The 24,581-nt window shown below is 42.5% G+C and overlaps 4 protein-coding genes and 2 non-coding genes across 8 annotated transcripts; 2 read left to right on the top strand and 4 right to left on the bottom strand.

Moving 5' to 3' along the window:
* Positions 1-1,034: 1,034 nt before the first annotated feature.
* Positions 1,035-6,305, bottom strand: LOC136439747 (large ribosomal subunit protein uL3-like). The gene is made up of 8 exons (XM_066435308.1): positions 6,118-6,305; positions 5,621-5,789; positions 4,768-4,903; positions 2,949-3,135; positions 2,414-2,676; positions 1,927-2,022; positions 1,359-1,478; positions 1,035-1,181 (listed from the first exon to the last, which is right to left on the bottom strand). The coding sequence occupies exons 1-8, from the start codon at positions 6,173-6,175 to the stop codon at positions 1,134-1,136; spliced, it is 1,077 nt and encodes a 358-aa protein (XP_066291405.1). The 5' UTR covers positions 6,176-6,305; the 3' UTR covers positions 1,035-1,133.
* On the bottom strand, positions 3,226-3,321 carry LOC136441142 (small nucleolar RNA SNORD14). Its single transcript, XR_010756858.1, has one exon. It is a non-coding gene; the product is annotated as a small nucleolar RNA SNORD14 (small nucleolar RNA).
* LOC136441141 (small nucleolar RNA SNORD14) lies at positions 5,864-5,959 on the bottom strand. The gene has a single exon (XR_010756857.1). It is a non-coding gene; the product is annotated as a small nucleolar RNA SNORD14 (small nucleolar RNA).
* A 1,054-nt stretch (positions 6,306-7,359) lies between the features above and the next one.
* Positions 7,360-12,724, top strand: LOC136439757 (NADH dehydrogenase [ubiquinone] 1 beta subcomplex subunit 10-like). Its single transcript, XM_066435325.1, has 5 exons — positions 7,360-7,376; positions 7,564-7,765; positions 10,838-10,973; positions 11,793-11,932; positions 12,324-12,724. Exons 2-5 carry the CDS (start codon positions 7,591-7,593, stop codon positions 12,422-12,424), a joined length of 552 nt encoding a protein of 183 aa, XP_066291422.1. The 5' UTR covers positions 7,360-7,376; positions 7,564-7,590; the 3' UTR covers positions 12,425-12,724.
* A 1,208-nt stretch (positions 12,725-13,932) lies between these two features.
* On the bottom strand, positions 13,933-17,629 carry LOC136439721 (kelch-like protein 9). 3 transcript variants are annotated; one of them, XM_066435270.1, is made up of 2 exons: positions 17,502-17,629; positions 13,933-17,097 (listed from the first exon to the last, which is right to left on the bottom strand). In XM_066435270.1, exon 2 carries the CDS (start codon positions 16,971-16,973, stop codon positions 14,826-14,828), a length of 2,148 nt encoding a protein of 715 aa, XP_066291367.1. In that variant the 5' UTR covers positions 16,974-17,097; positions 17,502-17,629; the 3' UTR covers positions 13,933-14,825. The 3 variants fall into 3 exon arrangements, with proteins under 3 accessions (XP_066291367.1, XP_066291368.1, XP_066291369.1); XM_066435271.1 differs by lacking the exon at positions 17,502-17,629 and adding an exon at positions 17,301-17,354; XM_066435272.1 differs by lacking the exon at positions 17,502-17,629 and adding an exon at positions 17,313-17,352.
* A 1,195-nt stretch (positions 17,630-18,824) lies between these two features.
* On the top strand, positions 18,825-24,559 carry LOC136440512 (allatostatin-A receptor-like). Its single transcript, XM_066436563.1, has 6 exons — positions 18,825-19,394; positions 19,680-19,812; positions 20,655-20,933; positions 21,353-21,511; positions 22,247-22,378; positions 24,245-24,559. The coding sequence occupies exons 1-6, from the start codon at positions 18,898-18,900 to the stop codon at positions 24,377-24,379; spliced, it is 1,335 nt and encodes a 444-aa protein (XP_066292660.1). The 5' UTR covers positions 18,825-18,897; the 3' UTR covers positions 24,380-24,559.
* The last annotated feature ends 22 nt before the right edge of the window (positions 24,560-24,581 follow it).

The raw sequence follows: 24,581 nt of genomic DNA, 5'->3' as shown, positions 1-24,581 counted from the left end.
TGTGTTTGCTATGCGGCTGTAAAGTTCAGGCTCCCCACGTACAGATGGCACGATTGCCACTGCTACTGTTTGGTGTTCTTAACTTGGAGACCACGACACATCTGGCGTTGTGCACAGCTCGACAATGTCTTTTATTCCTAACGTCACGTGTACCTATATATAGGACTTCAGTTGTTAAGTCAGACAAGTCAAAAAGCCTCTTTCAAAACACCCACGACGTTGCTGGTGTTTATTAGTGAAACAAGGGTGTCCATTTATGGCAATGGAATATAAGGTTGGCAGTAGAAAGGTTCTTTGATGGCATTAGGGTATTATGAACAGACCTATAGAAGGCCTCAGACACAGGATTATTTTACTATATATCAATTCCGGCTACTTTGTCAGTTTATAGAACCCAATCCCATGTGTTGATGTACTGTTCATAATGTGATGGTGGCACTTGTGGTCCGACCATGGTCAACTACTGTAAATTCATCTAATTTCGCATGTTTTTTTTGGGTGCTAAGGTGAAAATGGAGTGTTCGCGGTGGTTTTGTGTTTGCAGCAGCACTCTGGTTACATGTACATACTGCTACAGTATTGGACACAAATGTTCGAGGTGGTTTTAAGTTCGCTGTGAAATGGTTGCCGCGAAAATAAAACCACCGCGAACATTTCTGCATTTACCGTATTCATACATTATTTCTTACACCATTGAAGTCTGATTCTCAAACTGGAGACATGGGAGAGGAGCATCATGCATTTAACAGTACTAGTTAATGTCAGTCCATCTAACGTCATTAGCAGCTAATCTCCAAGCAGATCTAACTGTTGCAAAGACCGTATCCAACTGGCAAAAGGAATTTTTATTACCAGTTGGATACTGTCTTTGCAACCGCTGAATCTGCTTGGAGATTAATTAGCAGCCACTCAGGAAAATTGGACAGCAATTTTTTCAAGCTTATCTTATTATTCCTCCTTTTACTACAAGGAGCTGTGGTCGAAATATACTTTCTTTTTGAACAGTTGACCAAACAACAAGACCAGACAATCAGTTTATCCATTTTTCATTTCTTTATTTGTCAGAACCAGCTTTGACCAGTAGGTGAAAGATGTGTTCCTTGGCCCAAAGGTTTGGGGTCTGCAGGGGTTTCTCAGGCCACTGGAGTCTCCTTGATTTCCTTGTCCTTCTTGAGAGGACCCTGCAAACAGATGAAGAACATGTATCTTAATCTGAGAAAACACATTCTGTACAAGATGCTTGGATATTCAAATGTCTGAATAAGATGTAGCCATAAGTAGAGAAGTTAAAAGATTTTGGGCTATCAAGAGCAATTGAGTACACAGGGGGAAGGTTATCAAAATAGAGCAGTTCTTACCATGAAGGCCTTCTTCTCTGCAATGGTCTGGAAGCGACCGTGACCAAACTTGGAGGATGTGTCGATGAACTTGAGGGTGATCTTCTCCTGAGACCTACGGCTGGTCTGGACCAGAAGAGACTACGGAGGAAGAAGCTTTTCTTAGTATGACATACACATGACAAAAACTTTCCATTACAGATTTTACTTAGGACATTTTCTATCAAGTAAATCGATACAGTAGTTTTAGTATGACATACACAAGACAACCTTTTTATGACAGATTTTACTTAGGACACTTTCTATATAAAGTACATTGATACAGTAGTTTTAGTATGACAAACACAAGACAAACTTTTATGACAGATTTTACTTAGGACCCTTTCTATCAAGTACATTGATACAAGTAGTACTAGGTAGCTAATAGCTGTCAAAGGCTCAGACACATCCAAGGAAGATCTGTCCCATCATGAAGGCACAGGTGCCTTTTTGGTGGAAACAATGTGTAAGAGGTTATCGTCACTGCAGACAGCTCAACTCTTTCCTATCTTACAAACACAACACAGTGCAAGTTTAACCAAGGGCTTACCTTGCGCAGGGTGAGCACACGCTTCTTCGGTCCGACACAGCAGCCTCTGATCATGATGAAGTCGTTTTTCACCTCACCGTAGTGGGGGAAGCCACCCTGGAAAACAACAGAGAAACTTGTTTCTAAGTTGTTTGCTCATAAAGCTTATATCAGCACATATCTGGAAAGTAACTTGTCTATTGCTATGTAGGTGACATGAACAATGCAGCAACTGCACATAGGCTAGACCACAGAGGAGACTTGAGCAATCAGCTACGAGCAATGATGAACATGATTGTAATCTTTCTTAAAATTCTAGGTGATTTCTCATCAATCGAGCTGGTTTTCTTATTTAACAGACTGGTTTTCTTACCACTGGAGTGATAGTCTTCTCTGTCAGATCATACTCAGTGGCGGCGTTGTTGTAATCTTTCTTAAAATTCTAGGTGATTTCTCATCACATCATCAAACAAGCTGGTTTTCTTATCAAACAGACTGGTTTTCTTACCACTGGAGTGATAGTCTTCTCTGTCAGATCGTACTCGGTGGCGGCGTTGTTCTTGATGACCTTGCCGTCCTTCACGTGGATTCCCGTGCCCACACGGTACACCTTCTTATTGATCTCAGTGCGGTGGTTGTAGCCCTTCTGACCGGCACGGGCGACACCGTATCCCACACGGGCGGGATGCCAGGCACCGATACAAGCCACCTTACGCAGACCCTTGTGGGTCTTACGGGGCAGCTTCTTGGTCCCCCAACGGGAGGTCACACCTGGAGGTAAGGTAAGGTTCATTTAGTTATTCTAACTAATGTCTTAAGTATCAAATCCTAATACAAAACTAGCTTGTGTATTTCTTGTAGACATCAGTAGGAAGGCAGCATGGAAACTTCAACAGAATTTGTTCTGAATGCCTCGGCAAGAAGCATATTTCCATGGGTTTCATCACTTGTCCAAATACAGGAACATACTGAAATTTCTGCACGGTAACTGTTCTAACATCCATAGAAATGACAATTTGACTATTCAAGAACATGCTGCTTACCCTTGAAACCGTGTCCCTTGGTGATACCGATGATGTCAATCATCTCGTCCTGCCCGAAGACCTGGGAGACGGGGATCTGCTTCTCCAGGTGTTCCCGCGCCCAGTCGACCTTCTCCGCGATGGTGCCGCCGTTGACTTGGATCTCCATGATGTGAGACTTCTTTTGGCGGTGAGGCAGGTCCTTCATCTAATGATAAGACAACAAAAATACTCAATCACAAAACTGTTATCGCTTGCTTCCTCAGTATTGAAACTAAGTTCTTTGATTATCTGCTGTTAGCTCAGACATCCAAGGAAGGAATTGTCCCATCATCAAGGCACAGGTGCCTTTTTGGTGGAAACTGCGAATGTGGGGAATATTTCATCACTGCAAACAGCTCTCATAACAGTATCTTTTACAAGCATCACTCACAACAACATCAGCAACACGTGCATATACAGTAACAAGGTGCAACTAGACTGGCCGTCATTTGCTTTAAGAGCAAATTCAGGATGTTTCGCCCATAGTCCTCATGCAAGAAGTGGGCTGTCCCAAAATAACTCCTGGGCAAATCCAAGTTTCTGCATAATTTATGCAAATGAGGTCCTCATTAGCAAAATTTTTGGCCAGGTGCATTCACCTTTCCTAATGGTACCTACATCTTAAGGATGACATCCGCAGCTGTCACGGTAAGGGAAATACAAGTTTATGCATGAATTATGCAAATGAGGTCCTCATTAGCATAACTCATGGCCAGGTGTGATCACCTTTGCTAACGGTACGTACATGTCAAATCTGACATCTGCAGCTTTTCCGGTAAGGGAATTACAAGTTTACGCATAAATCATGCAAATGAGGTCCTCATTAGCATAATTTATGGCCAGGTGTGTTCGCCTTTCCTAAAGGTACCTACATGTCAAAGATGACATCCGCAGCTTTTACGGTAAGGGACATACAACTTCATGCATCGATTATGCAAATTAGGTCCTCATTAGCATAATTTATGGCCTGGTGTGTTCGCCTTTCCTAAAGGTACCTACATATCAAAGATGACATCCGCAGCATTTACGGTAAGGGACATACAACTTTATGCATACTTTATGCGAATTAGGTCCTCATTAGCATAAGTAATTGTCAGGTGTAGTCACCTTTCCTATAGGTACCTACATCTCAAATATAACATCCGTACCATGTAACATAAGGTACATATAACTTTCTGTAATACCATTAGTCGAGGTACCCCCTGACATCTGCTTGGTTTGAAGTCCCAGATCAGGGGACGTGTAGGAGGGCTTATGTTACAGTATGACCTAGTTCTTGCTGGCCCCGACAGAAAATAACCAAAAATTGCATCAAAAATGTGCAAAATAAATCATTTTGAAGTAGTGTATGCCAAAAAAAATAATGGGGTCCTTTGGGTAAATATCCAATGCACAACTAAACCAAATTTCAGGTCCTCAGGTTTCAACACCACGGCACTGGAGGCCATCATGTGCGACTTTTGTCTGAAAATGACAAAAAAAACTCCATAAAATCATTTTAAAAACTTATATCAAAAAAATTTTAAAAGGGTCTGGGGGTATACACGTACTCTACCTGCATACCAAATTTCAGCTAATTTGGTTGACGGACGACCGAGAAGAAGCGATTTGAAGATTTGACAGGAGAAGAAGAAACCTGACAAAAACAATATGTTTCGTTGGCGAAACATAATAAGTGCATGCCATACCAGTTATATATCATTCACAGCCAGTTACATATCATAGCCACTTATCTGAATGGACCAAAATCTTACACAGTCCATCTTAAAAAGTGTTCATCATGCATCTATCTTAGTACCTGTGTGTGGACAATGACACGGATGTTGATGCAGTACTTCTTCATCTGCTTGAAGTCCTTCTCGATCTGCTTCTTGCCGTCTTCATCCTGCCACTTCTTGGCGTACTTGGTGAAAGCCTTCTTCTTGGAGGAGTACCTTCAGTCCCCAAGGGGCAGGGAAGACAGCCATGAGTCTCATCGTGAGTCTAAGACTCCCGAGAGGAGGCTCGAGGTCTGAGTGATTTAGCATGCGACACTCTTCAGTGTACAGACACTGGGTGGAGTGTGTGGCTGCTCCATGAGACCAGGCTCTGGCTCATAGTGCTGATTGCAATAAAGACAGGTTATACAAACAAGCAAATTTCAGTGCAAATCTCACAAGCTAGTTCATGGTTTGAAGTAGCCTCTACCAGTCTCTGCGGGTCGCTGGGAAAATAGTAGAAATTGGCCAAATAGAGTCAATTGTATGAAGGGAGTCGGCTACGGAGAGAGGGTCAAATAGGATGGAAATGTTATCCTCCATGGCCAAAGTCCCTCGGCAAATGTTCTCTCTATAGCCGACGCTGTTAGTCTGGTAGAGAATAGGTTTGAAGTGTGTATTATACACTATTGCAGTGTACTAATGCAGTGGGTAATATGTCAAATTTGCAGGCCCCTGGCATTACAGAATGACCAGCAGCCCTCAACTTTAACATCTTACTCACAATGCATCACACCATGAACAAGCTTATAACAAACTTCATATTTACTACTAATGTACATTGATTGCATGGCATATAATTCTAGCAATACTTATACTGTACAGGAATCAAATATATTACAGATGAATCAATAAGGAGAGTTAACATATCATGTGATCGTGCAACTGTCTTACCAGTTCTTGTAGAAGCGACGCCTGCACTCATCGCTCAGGTGCTCAGCGAAGATGGTCCTGAAAGCACGCCTGCCCTTGGGTGTGGCGATGTAGCCGACCACTCCGACCACCATCATGGGAGGAGTTTCTATGATCGTCACAGCATCCACCACTTCTCGCTTGGTCGATTCTACGAAATAAAGTTGTGAGACATTAATCTAGAGTCTGGAGAAAAAATTGTGTTCCAGTAGAGTAATAAAGTATCAGCTCAGACATCCAAGGAAGGAATTGTCCCATCATCAAGGCACAGGTGCCTTTTTGGTGGAAACTGCGAATGTGGGGAATATTTCATCACTGCTGATCAGGGTAAAATAGACACATCATACAGAATGATTGTCCTGCTCATCATTAAACATGATAACCTTACTGTTATACATGCAACCTTTTCATGTCGCATATCTAAGATTAACACCACGTGGTCATGCAAATTTTATCAAAATTTATTGAGAAGTACGTACTTGCTCCAGTTCTCTCGACTTCCCTCAGCACGTGGGTCATGCCGGCCTTGTAGCCCATGAAGGCGGTAAGATGGGGCGGCTTGCTGGCGTCATCCTTGGGAAAGGCCTTGACCTTCCCCTTGGTGCGCCTGCACCTCTTGCGGGGCAGGAAACCCAGGGAGCCGTGGCGGGGCGCTGAGAACTTTCGGTGAGACTGCAACGGGACAAGAGAAAGCCAAAAAAAATTAGTCTTGATAATGAGAACAGTATATGCTGGCAGGTCTAATTTAAAGGATTTGTGTTCAAAATGAGAGTAAGTTCTATCAAAAATTTGTAAAGAATCATTTGAATGGCGCACCCCCCACCCCCATCAGAACACGTTCGCACATGTCGCCATAATTTTTCACATGCTGATCTTTCCTGACCGCCAACGTGAGACTGAGAGGCTCATAATAATCTAAGCACGACAAAACTGTGTCTTCTCACAATTTATAGAAATGCACGTTATTCTGAATTTCACATCCACAAGCAAGAACGTCTACATGGCAAAGAACAGAGGCCATCTTGCACACGTTGCAACTTGCATGGCTGGGGACAGTCAACGATAGCCGCAAACCAAATCGACATTTCTGCGCATCTTTTCCACTGAAATGCATTAAAACACATCACAACATACTCTCTGATTCTTCTCATATCCGAAAAATGAAGATATATGCATCGATGGCGTAAACTAAGCGCGATAACTCATAGATTGGAAGCCAACAAATTGCGATGCTACCCACCATTTCCACAGCTTGGCAAAGAGGACGTACTGGGGGAAAACGAGGCTAATATAGGGTTCTTACCTTGGACCTACGGTGCCCGTAGGTTTTGACGAAATTCTGAATTGAAAATAGGATCTCGCTTGAGCTTAATATGTTCCTATACTTTATCTATAACCTATACATATTATATTTACCAAATTACATCGATTTCTATTTTGATTTAAATACGAAAATTGGGAAATAACTTCACATTGATAGGGGCTATGGAGAACATGGTAACTAAAAGTGCATGCAAACGCTATAACATGTACACTATTGCTTATACAGTGCTGAGCAATCGTAATAGGTTTTGGTCGTCAACAGATATTTAAAATATCTTTACAAGTTTAAAATTTGTCAAAATCTTTAATTTTGTCAACATACAGTAGCAAGAGTGAATGTAAAAAGATATAACTGCATTTCGACGCGATCTGACTAGCGTTGGGTACTGAAAGGGTGTGGTAGGAGTATTCTAAGGTAAAGCTGACGTAGAATTCGTAGAATTTATATCATTTAGCGTAAACCTTTCATCATTTTATGGACACAATACAAATATGTATTAATATTTGTTGCTTTATGTAATTCATACTATCTATATCAACAGTTATCGAAGGACATATTGTACTTCTAATAGTGGGATAAACTCTATCATACCCTTTCCAAGAAAAAGTAGGCGCCAGAGGTCACCATCATGGCGGACCAAGGAGACGATGGAGGTCCTCCACAGAAGAAATTCGACATGGCAAACTGGGGAGAGGCGTACACATATTATCCTGGCGGGGACAACACTCACCTTAATCCCGTGATGAAGACGATCTTGGCATCCTACTACTACACCGTGGACATGCCAGTAACCGCTATCCATGGTATGGTGTGACCTCAGATTTCTGATCTCTTTCTACTTCTACTACATGTTCTACTAGTTCTAGTTTCTTGCTTGCTAGTTTTGCCCTGACACCATTGACACTTGACTTGTGCTTTCCAACTAACGTTACATATATTTGCATCACATATTTGATGTCACTTTTACATTCCAAACGTATTTTGGGCTGCTCTAAAGGCATGACGGCTGAACCGTTGTAGTTGTGCAGTTTGAATGCTTACTCTAACCTCTCAAATAGAAGTACCCCCTGGAATAGAAGTACCCCCCGGACAAATCTTCAGAATGTAATATAAGTACCCCCTGGAATAAAAGTACCCCCCGGGATATTTCAAAAATCGACAGTCGAGGCTAGGTAAACTGTGTCCATACATGTACAACTGTCACTGTCAGAGGGAAATAAGATAATAAGCAGGTAGGTAACTTATATTTAGTCAATTATGCCATACCTATTAAGTATATAGATATTGAACAGAATAACTGTCCATAGCTTGTTCAAATCATGATGATCTTCCTCGCCTCTTCGTAAAATATAATAGTAATATTGAAAAATTGGGCATAGGTTCCCGCTATGACCCCTAACCGGGGGCCCGGGTGCTTTCAAATTCAACAAGTGAAAATGTTCATGATACATGCTTTTTCTACTTGGAACTTGAAGCAAGTGATCAAAGAAAATTGTTATATCATTTTATTATGACTGACAATCAGTGACATATAACAAAAATCATCAGAGTACTTAAGTTAAATGTACCTGATCATATTTATTTTCTAAAGACATCAACCACAAAAAAACACAAATATGAACACAGTCCTTCCACAAAAGAAATATGTCTATAAACTTTTGCTCCATAGCGTCGAAAACAAAGTGAGACGCTCGGATTTCGAGTTCCCGCGGTAAATCCCACAATATTGAACAGAGATCGACTCTAAAGGTAGCTCAACGTCACAGACCGCACATACTAAGAAGTTACCCATTACGTGTTGACACTAGAAACCCGCGATGAACCGCCTAAATTGGAAAAATCTTACGATTATTTAAAAAAATGAACCCTCTGAAAATAAATATGGCCTTGTGTGTCTATCGTTGCCCAAAAAATATAATATTTCCATGCGTTTACGGTATCATTTTTAAGATCGGTATCCGCACTACGCAATATTTATTTTATTTATTTATTTATTTATTTCTGTTTTCTTTATCCAGGGTGGACGCACTCAGTGCTAACCGCACTGCTTTTCAGGCGTGCCCTGCACAAAATAACATAAACAGACTAAATAACATAACAAGGAAATAACATAGAATAATGAACAGAAAGTAACCAAAAAAGATAATATATACATAACCGAGCGTCGAATCCAAATCATAATCCTTAAATCATAGTCGATATGGCAGGCCGGGTCTGGAGGTCAGAGGTCAGCAGTACTGTCTTACTTGTTTTTTAAAGGTTTGGCCCGACGTAGCCGCTCTAACTGTGGCCGGCAACTCAATATGCTGCTAGTCTTACTGTCGCCATGCCTGGGAGTGGCGGCCATGTTTCGCGATTTCGCGCTGTTGTTTACCGAATCATATCGGAGATATTTCTGCCGTTTTAGAGATTTTGTGGCCTCAAAACACATATTACAAGGGAAGTTAAGTTATGATTGTTGTTTTAACGAACTTACATGTCTTCTGCGAACAAATAATTCTTCCGACGCGCTGCCGATACTACGGATATAGTGGTCAGGAAATTATTATTCCCCGTGCAGGCGTGCACCCTACTCCACACGTTTTTGATCAGCGTGCTTTGGTTTACGATATAAACAGAGACTATCAAAGTTATTTATATGAAAATTGTATTTTAAAATGTCAATGTTGCGTCTTTTTTTCCGGTTTACTTTGTAGCGTCATAGCGATATCGACCGATATGTTACGAGTGCCGCCAGGATACTTTTCACAAGGCCGTCAAAGCGGCGGGAAAATCAACGCCGGTAGGCCGAAAAATAGCGAATTACGAGCAAAATTGCCAGGGAAATATGGGCAGATAAACCTTAACTTACGATTTTAGAGGGATTCCTGGTTTGCAAAGCCTCAATTTTTCAAAAAATAATAAACGTACCGTCTAGAATAAGAACGTACCGGGTGGAACTATAGGCGAAAAAAAATAAACGTACCGGTACGTTTATTTGAGAGGTGAGAGTATGTTTGAAAATATATTATTCATACTGATACACATACTGTATGTAGCCTGAGTGTCTTCCTACATTTTCCTAGTTAGTTCTTCCCATACACTTGGTTGGTGAAGGGAGAGCATGGGAGCCCTGGAAGCAACTAGAATGACACTCAGGCAAAATGCGTATAAATAAAACAATCATAATTTGATGTCAGAGAAAGTAAGATAGAAAGATATCAGCAGCAATTCCAAACAATTATTTACCGGTTGTTGTGTTTCCAAGGAGAAATTATTACGCCTAAACTTCTTGGAGGTTCTCCAAGCCCGATCTTAACAATATAGAAATGATTAGAAGGAACTGAAGTTGAAGAAAGGTCTTTTATTTGTGTTATAATATGTGTTTGTATTTTAATCTGTGTAACACACAGTTATGACCCCAGTACCCTATGCTACACTACTTAGCATTCTAGAATTCAGTAACACCATGTCACTGCACCATCTCCATCATCAGATGTGAGTTTTTATGGTATTGGATAATTGACTCATGTACGTTGTTATATCAGGCATGAAATGGGTGTAGTGCTGTGTGCCTAAACCGGTGTTAGGTTCAGGTCAGGATTTAGATCCAGAGGTTCAGGTTCAGGTCAGTTATAAACACAAAAACAGCACTGGTTTCATAGTTTTCCAGTGCAAATTTCATGATCTAAGGAAGGTTTAAGATGGTTCAAAACAAAAAGGAGAGTATAAGCAAGAGATTTTCTTTCAAGTCCGGACTTGTTTCCAGACGTTTGGACTTGAATCTAAACATTAGGTCCAGATCAGGTCCTGGGTTTAGGTTTAGGTACACAGCACTAATTAACAGGTGTTAGGACTTTGAAATGTGTTGTTTACACCTTCTTTATACCTCTCAGATTGGATCAAGTCTCAGAAGAAAAGCTCCTACCCGTACTACCATCGCAAGTTCCGCCGTGTCCCCGGGATTGAGGAGTGTGACATCACTGACCAAGTCTGCATGTACGAGGCCAACGAACAGTTCCAACGGGACCAGTAAGTAAACTTGGCTGTAGTCAACAGCACTCCAAATTAAAGTTTCTGTCTGAAATGTCATTAATTTAATTTTAAGTACTACTATTAGGCCTTTAAGTTTGGATGTGAACTTCACAAACACATGTTACATGATCATGTACATGTTGCATCCTGCCAAAGATAATATTTATTCAATGGTTCTTGTATCAAATCTTTGAACAGACTTGAGATAAAACAGGGATAATGTATTCGGCAAGATTTCTCTGAAGTCTAGCTGTACAAATGTACTACTATCATGTTTTGGCTTTTATGTAGGATAAAACAACAACAACACATGCAATAATGCTACAGTTCATTATGGAGAAATCAAATTGTTTGTAAATTCAAAAAATTGGACTCATTCCAGTCTTCTTCAGAGATTTGTATCCGACCTAATTGCTTTGGACACAATGCCAATGGGTCAAAGGCTGTTTTAAGTCAATATCATGCCCCTGTATCTGTATCTATATATGTTACACCTAGTCTTTGCACATCTGACTGCAACCGTTCTTTAAAGCTATTTAGTGAGGATGCTCATACAGTACTTGATAACAACGAGTTCCATTCTACTATGGTTCTCAGAAAATATGAATTTTTTAACACATCAATCCTTGGTTGATAACTCTGGTACTTGTCTCAGCCCCGTCTCAGTTAAGAGAAGGTTGATTTCTTCATATCAAAAAAAAAAAGAGTAACTTTCCAACTCAGATGAACTTTCATGCTAACGCTATACCGGTAGTTCATGGACCTGTTTTAGTTCCATGATGATCCAGTAACCAAACCGCCCTTTGTCTCCCGCAGTCTTATTGATCAAGAGGTCCTGCGGTTGGCACGGCAAGACTGGATGAGGTGCTGCTTCCAAGAAGGCGACAGCCACTATGTTAACTGCAGGGACTTTAAGAGTCGCCTCGACTCAGCTCAGAATGGCTATGATCTCAAGTGTATGTACTCATACTCAGAGTTACTGGTCAAATTTAACATAGTACTTTTAGTAGCTGATATGTGTTTCTGTGGGTTGTGATGGAATTTAAAAAATTCATATATATGTATTAAGGCCACTATGAGGGAAGTGTTGAAAAGCTGGCTGGGTTTGGAATGCTTTGATATATAGTGTGCCTAGTATTTTCATGTGTACTTTATTATAATAGGATATGTACAATTATTACTAATATCAATGATTAGCATTTTTGTAACTCTAGGATGAAGTTTTATAACAACTGACTACTAAAGCAAAGTAGTTTTGTGAATGCTCTACAGTACAACTACAACTACTACTTCTGTGCCTGTTGTATTTTGGGATCTTTCCTAAACATGTATTTCTCTGCCCCACAGATGGAGACCTTGGCGTGTATGGGAATGCAGTGAAAGCATTTATGAAGCAGAAACATCGTATGATAGAGGAGCGAAGAGAAGCTGAAAAACAACAGTCATAATAAAACCTGCATCAAAGCTTTCTTTTTCCTCCGTATAAGTTTCAAATCTTTCATCTCAACTGACACAAATATAAACCATACAACATGAGACAGAAAACATTTGTGATTTGTGTGTTTGACTTGACAAAGTCCAGAATAGCCAGAACAGTTTTCTGTAGAATGCAGATCAGGATGGTTGACATCCTAAAGTATTTGAGGGAGGTTGTTGGAAGGTGTGTGGTTTGTACCAATATGCCTCAATACACATAACTTCACTCAAAATGTCCTGAAGTTGTAAAATAAAACATTACTGCAAATGTTTGTGGACTGTTGTATCCTGTATTTTCTTGAAGGAGTGGACTTGTTCTGTGTGTGAGCTGTGCCTATGATATATATATAATATATACATGTAGCTAAAAGTTATACGTGTGTTTTGTCTCCAGTTTGAGTGCATTCAGAATGAATTGTCATTCTGCTGGTGTCAGCCTGCATTTTGTAGCTCAAGACAAATCAAGTAACAATGACATATCAATGATTCATGGTAGCCTCCACAGGCCTGTAGTTAGTAGTAGTAGTATTCAGTATTTGATTATACTGCTAGCTGCTAGAGTCCCTGACACGGGTGGGTAGCAGTCGGCTGTCTAGGGGATAATGGATTGCAGAATTCTGCAAAAACAGGCCAAGGGGGAGGCACCACTGTGATAGTAACATAGCAAACCCTCCCTATAGCTAGCAAGGTTAGTCTGGTAGACTGTTATATTAATGGGTTGGACTGTCCATTCTTGCCTCTTGCGGTTTCCACTGTGAAGAATGATCAGCATAATAGCAATACTGTTTTCCTTCATCTGGAAAAGGTGCTATAAAGGATAATATATGAAGAAAGAATCTTACCAATTTTGGTACATTTAAAGCAGTAGTGTAACTTACTAACTGACATGAGGGATGAAAGAGGTTCTTGGAAACGGTAGTAGTGCAGACATATCAAGGACTGCAGAGATAAGAGCTGTGGATGGTTGTTATGGGGTTGTTTACCATCCTGACATCCTCAACTGCCATGTCAATGTCCTAGACCATTTAACATGGTGATTTACTGCTTCAAGGGTTTGTATCAAATCATGACAACGCATGGTAAAATATTTTTGGTCCATGTGACATGGCATTTTACTTCACTCAAGTGGGTGGAGTATTGTATTGGTTCATTTGTTCCAAATGCATACATTCAAACACTGCAGTTTTTATTTGTTGGACTAGAAGGGTTGCAAAGCAGTACAGGTAAGGGGGTGAAGTCAGCCATCTGTGGTTACTAAATACAAAAGTACAATTGCATGGTAATTATTCAGTGACTTGGGAAAGTCACCAGGAAGAAAAATACAAAATTACTGAAGCGTTTGTTTAATATTGAAGTTTATAGTTAATGAAAATTGTGAAATTCAGAACTCTTTGCTTAATTGATAATGAAAGTCTATATTTCAAGTGTTGGCCAATCTGGGAAGACTTAGTATATTAAAAGCATGTTCACAAACAATGTATACATGTACAATGTATCTTTTATTGAATATCAATCATAATGTAGAACTTAAACATAGTCTGACATGTTACTGGCCATCAGGAAAATAGTAAACCTGGATTTTAGGACTTTATATTGTTACTTCAAATTGACAACCAAAACTGCAAAAAGTGTCAAACTTTGCTACTGTAAGAAATAGCTTCAGTGGAATTTAGAACCTAGTCAAGTTTTATGTTGGTTTAGCCTTGTAATAAGCAAGGAGGTTGTAATAAGTGAAGCTAAATGCTTGTTGAAAAGTTTTTTACCCAGATGAAACTGGAACAATTTGCATATGGAGGCTTAATAAAATACAGTGTACAAACCTATTGATAATGATAAACATGCCATTTATGTTTATAGTATACATATATACAATATACATATATATATATATTGTAATTTACATGGCATACATTGTATATTGGTTACACATTTCTTGTCACTTGGATTCACCTTTAACCTTTTCCCTTGCCAATGTATGGATACTATTTGGTGTACAGTACATAAAGATGTCGTGTTTATTTCTGAATATCTGGTGGCTATGGTAAATATATAATTTCTCATGTGTTTGTGATATTATAATCCTCAGCTCATCAGATACAGCTCAAACCTGTACAAGTAACACCTTTATATTACATAAAGACCACCTGGCCAATGTGACCACTTTCTGGATAGATAATGTTTCCCATTAATACAAGCATTAAGAATACTGTCCATAGTTACCACCTGTCCATACAGACCATATTTATCAGTTCTTTGAGGGTCTTCTTGGGCAGTTTTGTCTATGGTAAGCGCCAGTGTAAGTTCGGCAATTACTACAGAGTGTTTTCAATCTGCTTGTCAGGAAGAAGGGAAACATCTGCATGAGGTTCCAACCTACAGTTTATACAGCCAGTCGAACCATGACCCACTCACACTGTCCTGTGGTAACGTGATGGCTGCACAGGCTACTCCGGTCCACACGTCGGGCAGTGGCTCTTCTTCAGACCACTTGTTTGTGGTCGGGTCGTAACACTGTATGTACTTCAGAGCCCTGTAAGACCTATGCTGACAAGAGCTCCCTCCTACAAGGAAGATCCGTCCGTCCATGATGGCCAAGCCTGGCTCTGCCTGAGGCTTGGGCATCGGCGCAACAACGCTCCACTGTCCTGTCTCTGGACTGTAACATTCCGTGAGCAAGACATCGGCGTTTGCATGGTCATCTCTCTCCGCGCCGCCGAGCACGAAAATCTTATCACCCACAGTTGCCATCCTGTGGAAGGCCCGAGCTATGGCCATGTCAGATTTGATGGTCCAGGTGTCGCTTTGCGGGTCGTAACACCTCAGGGCAGTGTTGTAGACCCAGTTGCTGCCCCCTCCAGACAGGTACAGCTGCCCTTCGTATGCCGCGCCTGCGTGCCCGTACAAGGGAATCCCTACTGAAGCTATGTTTGACCACTCGTCCTTGGCCGGATTGTAGCACTCTGCCTTGTCATTCTCTCCCATCAGATTCCTCCCTCCGATGGCGTAAATTTTCCCGTCCATGGCTTGTAGGTGGTAGTCCGACCGCCGGTACCGCATGCACTTGATCCTGAACCAGTCGTTCCTCTGTGGGTCGTACCTCCAACCCGTCGCCACGGCGGAGCGAAATCCGCGCACGCCCTCTCCACCTATCAGGTACACGAAGTTGTTGAGGACGGCCACGCCCTGGTGTGTGATGGGCTCTTTTGTGGCTGTTAGATCGCGCCACATCTTGGTGTTGGGGTCCAAGAACATGACGTCTGTCTGCTCGTCCTCTCTGTGCGCCAGTCCAGCCTTGCGGCCGTTGAAACTGACCAGACAGTGACATGTGGACCTGATGTGTGTACGTTCAGACAGGAGAAGTGGCTGCTCACTGGGATGAGAATGATAGTTATAGGCCTCTATCATGAGATCCTTGTACTGCAAACTGTTCTTGAAAATCTCCAAGTCCACAATCTCACTAAGATCAAATATGGTCATCAGTGGGAATCGAACATGCTGTAACAAACGTCCGGTGTAAGCCATACGTGAAGACTCGTGCATGAGCCATCTGTACACTGCCCAGAAGATGTCAATCTCCGCGGCACAATTGAGAGAGTCACTTTTGAGAATCGGAGCCAGCTGGTCAACTGGGAGCTCCAAGAAGTCAGCATTCTTGCAGAATGCCTGGAAGTGTTCAAGGATGTAGCTATTCACAGCTGTTGTAACGTCAGTCAGATAGTACACACTTGCCAGTTGGTAGATATCCATACATGTCTCCGTAACAATGCTCGCTTTCAGGAATTCACTGCAGACATCTAGTACTGGTAGCACCTGGAGCCTGCTGGCCACGTCTACAGTTTCCTCCAGGTTTTTCCACCTCAGCGCTATGTCTGACGTGTAAATGTACTCGACCATCTCCTTCAGACGTGTGTACGGCACGTCTTTCAGTTCTACTCGTCTCTCTGTAGCCTCCCTCATCCCGAGAGTGAACATGGCGCGGAAGTAGTCGCTGCACGCGGCGAGAACCACCCTGTGCGCCACGATCTCTCGCTCCTCCACGACCAGCGTGACGTCGCACGTGCCCTTCTCCAGCTGCAGGGTGTGCAGGTTGTGCAAGAGCCTTGTGGGATAGGTCACGTCTACAAAATGTCTGACGTCTCTCTCCCAACCCATCTTGTACTCCATGCAACTGTTCAAGAGATTACTCAGCTGAAACTGTCGTGCGACTGCGGTCACGTCTTCTATGTTATCCTGCGTGATGTGTATCTGGGAGGTGTACATGTAATCCAGGACGACTTTCACTGCATTGGAAGACATGTCCGTCAAGACAACCTCGTCCCCTCCTCCTGACAACATGTTCTTAAAGTACCTGCTGCTGGCAGCGAGGAGGATCTTGTGAGTGGGCAGTCTCAGGGTGTCGCACACTAAAGACACGTCACAGAGCGTCTCCTCCTCGCGCATGTCTTGTAAGGCCTGGAGGAGGGTCGTAGGGTGCTCCAGGGGTGAGGTGAAGGTCATACTCCTGATTCTCATGGGCTCCATGGCTTTAATGTGTTACTTAACTGATTCACATGAAGGTTTCCTTAATTCAAAACTGTAGCATTGCCCAGCATTCTGCTGCTTTGGTCACGTCCTGCCTTCAGGTTCGGTTCATTTCCATGAGGACCTGTCAGATACATTAAAAGAAAAGCATATGAAGAACTGGATAAGGGAGGGATCTTACAATACAAGTTGATCACGCACAAGTAGATTCTTAATTAACATCAGTAACCTTTACTTAAGTAAATCACAATAAAACTTTTATTTCATAAATTACAAAAAGTGCAGCTAACTTATTTTCTGTCATCAAAGATATTTTGGAAGTCTTACTGGGTCACATACGTTAGTCGGAGCTAACATCAATGTATCATGTTTTATCTACATCACACTGTAATACAGGCCTTGTGCAAATGATATCAATTAGCTCGAGATCCAGGCTCGAGGGAATATACGACGTTTCGAACGTAAACCAATACATAAGACAGTCCGAACAAGATCCTTAAACAGCTACGTAACGTTATGTAAACGTACCCTGCTGACGCGCTTCGTACATGTGTGATCTCTGTGTGGTTGATGAAAAATTTCTGCAATGTTCCTTCCTGGTTTCCGTTCATCTCGGCCATCTTGAAAACACAACAAACAAGAGCGCCGCGTTGCGATAAATGAAAGTACTGCAGCAGCGATGCCTGACGCATTGCAGTTGAAGGAATCCCTATAAAATGTAGTGTCATAATGATTGTTTGCATACTAAAGATGCAATAAACATTGCCTTATTACTGGGCATTTTGAGTGATGAAAGTGTCGTATCTATTATTGCTGCGGATTACTGAGGAACCGATGAGTTGGTTGACAATGTGGAGACAGATAGACTATTAAAGGGACGAACACAAACATTTACATTTCTCAAAACCGGAATATAGAAAATTGCTTTATGGTACGTATGGCTGATCTTTCGTATAAGACTTTCCTTAAATGAAACCTATATAAATGGGAAATGTTCATTTTTAGATTTGCTTATATAGTCTAAAGGCCACTATTAGTAACGTTACTCTTCTTATCCTAAGGTTAGTCGGGGCCTCGGGGGGCATGTCGCAAATAAACCACGGTTTAACGTTTACACAGACGTGTGTGCGTGCCCGAGCGCAGTAACGAAACAAGTACTGTGTATTTCATGGATTGTAAAACACAAAAGATGTCACTTTAGAAAACCTAAAAGCTGACGGCGTACACGTGATAGCGGCGTGATAAAATCGTGGTGTATAAGAACAAGGCTTGAAGGGAATTTGCCCACCTGTTGATCACTATATAGTGATTTGCCAACCGAATGAAAACGACACTTGCGTTAAATATTCATGTGTACTCGATGTCGCTTTTCTATTACTGGCGTTAGCTACTGTAGGATACCAAGAAACTGTCCGACAACGAATTGCCAGAAACGTACGAACAACCGTTTTGTGGATTCATAATTATCTTTCCAGGGCAACATTCAAAGCATTTCTCATCATAAACGTCAAATTTACCAGGTATAATCACATAAACAATGAAAAGACATGGCTACGTGCAAGACCCTATGTCCACGCTGTCTTTGTTGTAGACTGCCACTGTTATTTGCTCTCGGAAATACCCCGCATTAAATGGCAAAGTTCCCACCGGTTAAACACAAGTAATGTCGGGTGAAATGCACGATTTCAGCTGTTCTACATAACAACGGGAAAGACCCTGAGTGCAGTGATTATCTCTGCGATGTTTGCTTCCAGTATTCACTATCAGCTCAACCCACCATAATTCTATTAACTACCTAGGCATTTATAGCGCCAATAGAACGGTTCTTTTGTGATAGTGCACGAGAAAAGGTTTGGCATAAAAACTGGGTGGCATTTCTTGACAGATTTCTCTCGAGCGTGGGCCTTCAGCGATCAATCGTACCATGGCGTTCAACTCGATTTTGCCTTGTGGCAAAGTTAACCGTTCTACTCCACTTAACCATACCATAGAAACCCTTAATGAGACACTGGGCGTGATAATACAGATTTTCAGTGCACAGCAGAATCAGAAGACGGCACTGCGGGCGAAGGACGTGGCCCTGCCGATGTTCTGGGGGCTGATCGTCCTTCTAGGCGTGGTCGGGAACCTCATGGTTATCGTCGTCATCCTGAAAGGCCGTCAGCTCCGCAGCACGACTAACGTCTTCATCTTAAACCTCAGCATCTCGGACTTTCTCTTCATCGTCTGTACCGTCCCTTTCACCCTCGTCATTCAGCTAGACCAGAACTGGATCTTTGGGGACGTGTGGTGTAAGGTGATGCACTACAGCCAGTACGTCAGCTGTCTGCTCAGCATCTACACGCTGGTCGTCATGTCCATGGACAGGTACCTGATAATGCCAAACAACTTTTCATTTTACGTGGCAGTTCCATTATCTCTGTTAGCATTAACTGTAATATCATGTTAGCTGTCCAAGGCTATGTCTTAGCAACTAAACGCTTTTAGTTATATGTGTTCTTTTACTTTCTTTTCCGCTGTGGGGGGGGGGGGGGTCGGACTCACACCAACTATTTTACTCCTGTCATTCATGTTTAAGTGTGTTGTCAAACCTCTTATTTTCCAAACTGTACAAATGGCGGCTATGATATAAGTTGTGCACAACTTGAGTAAGCCGCCACTTTGTCTTTATTCACGTATTTGCTTCTTCTTTGAATTAAAAAAAAGGTACCTGGCCATAGTCCACCCGCTGTCGTCAGTGCGTTACCGACGCGTCAGGCACGCGGGGGCGGTGGTGGGAGCCATGTGGCCCATCATACTCGTCTCCATGGTCCCGGTGCTTCTCAGTGCCAGCGTTGTGGTGAGTGCATCTTTGCTACGTGCGCTAATACAGGCTGTAAAGACCTACATTCTAAGTCTGTCTTCTTAGTTTTACACAAAAACACAACAAAGACCACTTTCTTCATTTGTAGCAACTTTCGGTGCATCATAGCGTCAATCTCATAAACGAAGGTAGTTACCGAAACCTTAGCTTAAAGGTAAAGTGATATGTTAAGTCAGAAATACAGCAAAATCTTGATACAGTACCATCAAAGTTAGAGAACGATTGTCTTGCTTAAAGTTGTCACGTTGACGCAGTGATCACGGTTTTAGTGGCCAGTTGGTACTTTTGGATTTAGGCTACATGGTCACCGGCCGGTCCAGTTGGCTGGCCAAACAACAATGTTCAGACGACATAGATAACTTTATCGACCACGGGTTGTAAACCGGGATATTTGGTGATAACGTTTATCTCGTTACCCCTTCATTACCTGAAAACGCATTTCGCCTACCAATTTGGATTAAGGTAAAAACTTGTGTTATAGATACTGTGTTCGGCAAAATAAAGTTGTACAAACATAATTATCTATCCTAGGGTGCTGACGCTTGCGATCTGGGGTTCCTAAATACTGTATACGGCAAAGCAACGTTTAAAAAAACATACTTGTTTGTCCTAGGGTGCTGCCGCTTGTGATCTGGGGTACCTAAAGACCGTGTACGGCCAATGAGGTTTTATGGTACGGCAAAGCAACGTTTAAAAACATACTTGTTTATCCTAGGGTGCTGACGCTTGCGATCTGGGGTACCTAAAGACCTTGTACGACCAAGGAGGTTTTATGGTACGGAAAAGCAACGTTTAAAAAACATACTTGTTTATCCTAGGGTGCTGACGCTTGCGATCTGGGGTACCTAGTCATCCCCGAAAGCAAGAACTGCCTGCTCTTCAATTCCCCCGAGTTCGTGATCGTGTTCTTCGCGGTGGCGTACGCCGTGCCCCTGTCGGCCATCGTTGTGATGTACGCCCTGATGCTGAAGCGGGTGTGGACGCGCGTCGGCCTCGGGGTCATGAACGACACCAGCCGCAACAAGTCCAAGAGGAAGGTCACCAGGATGATCGTGGTTATAGTGGCGGTGTTCGGCCTGTGTTGGCTACCACTTCAGGTGGGTGATAACAAACAAACAAAAAAAATTCTTTACTTTGTCTTAGAATTACGAATGAATTCTATATCTGGCGTATCGTTAGAACCGACCTTGCAAGATAACACATACTTTGTACCATTTAGACCACACCATCGTACAATCCTACCAAACGCTTACGTGCCTTCTCATCTAGCGCCGCCGCGTCCATTTTCCTTAATACACCATCATGCCTTGTATTACAAACCTATATACAGTCAAACCTGTACAAGTGACCACCTTTACATAAGTATTGCCTAGCCAGTATGTGACCACTTTTTCCTATTGACACAAGCGAATCCTGTCTCAAGTGACTCCCTAGACCAGATTTGTTTTTCTCAGTGTCGTCCTTTATGAGTGGTCTTCTTGAGCAGTTTTGACTTAACTCTCCACTCGTACCTCAGGTGTATCTGTTGGCACAAATGGTAGACAGTACCGTGGGTGCGGAGGAGTGGCAGAAGTACGTCCTGTACATGGCCAACGCCCTGGCCTACTCCAACTCCAGCGTCAACCCGCTCATCTATGCCTTCTTCTCCGTCCAGTTCCGCCGATCGTTCATGCAGGTATGCGCATTCATATTATTACAGGTTTGCGATAGCAAAACCTATTCTGTTTTTGCTTGCAACTGATGGGGGCCGCCATGTTGGATGTAACCATTTTATTAGGAGGGTTTTTTTTGTCGTATTCATATTATATGTTGTTTTATGTTTTTTCTTATGCATGTGTGCATGTATACATGTCAGGGTAGAGATTTCAATCTGGATGTTTAGCCAAGGAATGTGGTAGGGTGGTCATCTATCTATAAATCCTGAGTTCTATTAAAGTTAATCCTAAAGTGCCATGGGTCGGGGGTGAAAAGTTCTGACTATCTTTCAAGTGAATATCCACGCCTGGTGTTTTTGACCCATTCTTTGTTCAAGCACTACCACTTTTGTATGTTAGCCTCCACCACGCAGGCCTTCCGACGGGGGTATGGGTCGTAGATTTCGGCAGAAAGGGGAATAACTGGCCGGGAGAGTCAGTCCGCGTGAAGGTTGACATTCCCCCTTCCTGGTCGGCCAAACCCTATGTTGCCATTATTCTCCCTATAGCCGGCATAGTTAGTCTGGTAGAGACTATTTGTATACGACAGTACCACATTTGGTACCCCCGTTCAACTCACAGATGATTCAAGCTTAGATGTCTTAAGAATTCCTTAGTCCTTCTTCATTTTAGTTCGTGTCTTGTTGTGTTGCGTCTTGTTGTATTGTGTTGATTCACTTTAGTTTTGTCATGTTTTGCCTGTTATTTTCGTTCAGGTGTTTCCCTGTTGTTTCCGAAGCCGACCGAACAAAGTTGCCCCCCGACCTTTACCGAACGTTCCCGACCGACAGTCGGTTGCTGAAAACCCCGACAACTCCGGGACACACGTCACAGACCTAGATACAGAAGTTTGAATGAATATGTATATAACATGAGCACATTTCATACACTTGAAAGCGCACACGAAGAACCCTTTTCTTAACAGTGACCGTGGTGCACATGCACATTGCAAGCGAAACCGCTTCAGTCGCTACCACCTGCACAGCATAACCTAGCATACTGTATATGTTCATTTGGTGTTGTATATAGCAAAGTAATGCATAGTACATAGTGTAGAATGATATTATACAGCATAGTAAAGCCAGCATTGTATAGTATAGTGTAGTATAGTATAATATATATTATGTCATGCCTGGGCCTGATACGGGTGTTCCGGACCGTGTGATAACTATCCGGATCACATAGGGTTCGGGAGGGTTATCACACAGGCTTCCATAGAATATTTCGAACGCATTTCGAGCGCGCCGGTTGAGCCGCCGTCGGAAATTCGAATACCGGATTCGGAGATTGGAATCAATGTTGCTACAGTTTCTTGTTCGAGGACACAAAACTCCCTCAACTTCTGGCGCATTCCGCATTGAAATGTGTGTTTTCTCGGGTGGGTATGACCAAGGTATGACATAAATAAAATACAACACGTTGTATTCCGCATCACCCTCGGTCCCAGCCCTCCCGCGGGTCGGATCGCCCTCCGGCCTGCGGCCGTCGGGCGATCCGACCCGCGGTCGGGCTGGTACCTCGGGTGATACGGAATACCCCGTGTTGTATTCTATATGTATAGTAAAGTATAGTATACTACAGTGTATAGTGTATACTAGTAGTATAGTGTATACTAGTAGTATAGTGTATACTAGTAGTATAGTGTATACTAGTAGTATAGTGTATAGTATCGTGTAGTATAGTATAGTATATAGTATACTATAGTATACAATGTAGTATAGTATAGTGTAGTATAGTGTAGTGTAGTATAGTATAGTATAGTACAGTGTAGTATGATATAGTGTAGCATGGTATAAAGCCACCGTAAAGGCACATTGTAGTTGTCATGGCTCAAATGCGCTTACAGACTAGCCTGAAATCCAGCCATGTTATCTTAAGTCCGCTTCCAACGGTCTCTACCCCGCCGTTGGGGGCAGACTACACCTAAACAAGACTGGAGTCCAGGCTACTTACAGACAGGCTAGGCGTTTTCATTGCTGTTCAAAGTGTCTCTGTCCATGCCTGGAGGCAATTCTGATTTCTGTTTATTAGGACTAGAAATCCTAGAAGTGGGGTAAACTACCACTGGCTACTTGAAAAAGCATCATGCTTCACCTCAATTGAGGATGATTGCTTTACCTTTTTCTTATTGCACATCATACACAACATCGTTCATTATGTATCATTTTATTTACAATCGTAGGATGCTGTAGATAACGACTAGTATAATGCCATGATGAGCACTCTGACAGCATGCATATCATATACATGCAGTCAGAGTGCTCATCAGAGCATTATACATGTGACCTGCGATTACGATTCCTAAGAAGATTTGGTAATCACACTAGTGACAGGACTTTAAAGTGCGGTCACAGCCGTCGTGCGATTTTTTTCAAGACTGTCCCAAGAATACCAATTAGTTTGATCCGGGAGACCCCGGATCGAATCCCGGGAAGGGTATCCTTGTCGGAGCTGCACCGTCTTTCAGAAGAGACGAAAAATTGGGGTCCCAGTGTTCGAGGAGGTGCCTCGAGTGCGTTACAACAGCCTCATCGATCATTACTCACATGGGTACCTACTGGTTGAAATAATATAACCTTGTGAATGACAACCTGGTGAATACCCTCCCATTTGTTATCGTAAACCTGTCTTACGACGAATGTTACCGACCCTTGCTTGTACTGAAGATGTTTGGCTTATTAAAAGTTTGTTGAACATTCCTTGTCTACCGCCAGGTGTTCTCGTGTTGTTCGGGCAAACCCACCTTTCAACATAACGTCATCGACTTCGGGGAAGGCACGGTGGCTGGTGGGGCCACCAGGCACACTGTGCTGAAACGCGGGTCTTCACTAACAGAGACACCGATGTGAGAGACGACCGAGCAATATGCATCCTCTCCGCCAGGAGGCGCCGCTTCTCTTTGACGTCATATACACCAGAACGTCGCGCAGAAGCAGCGCCCCCTGGCGACTAGCGTGACGATATGTGGCTCCTTTGAAGAGACACTTATTCTATTGTAGTAGAATCTGTTACCGGTGGATCCAACTTCACGGGGAGTTATTGTACCCTTGT

Source organism: Branchiostoma lanceolatum, chromosome 8 (assembly GCF_035083965.1).
Source record: "Branchiostoma lanceolatum isolate klBraLanc5 chromosome 8, klBraLanc5.hap2, whole genome shotgun sequence".
In the NCBI taxonomy this organism is placed as follows: domain Eukaryota; kingdom Metazoa; phylum Chordata; class Leptocardii; order Amphioxiformes; family Branchiostomatidae; genus Branchiostoma; species Branchiostoma lanceolatum.
The sequence above is the reverse complement of the archived record's forward strand: the minus strand, read 5'-3'. Positions and strand labels throughout refer to the sequence as shown.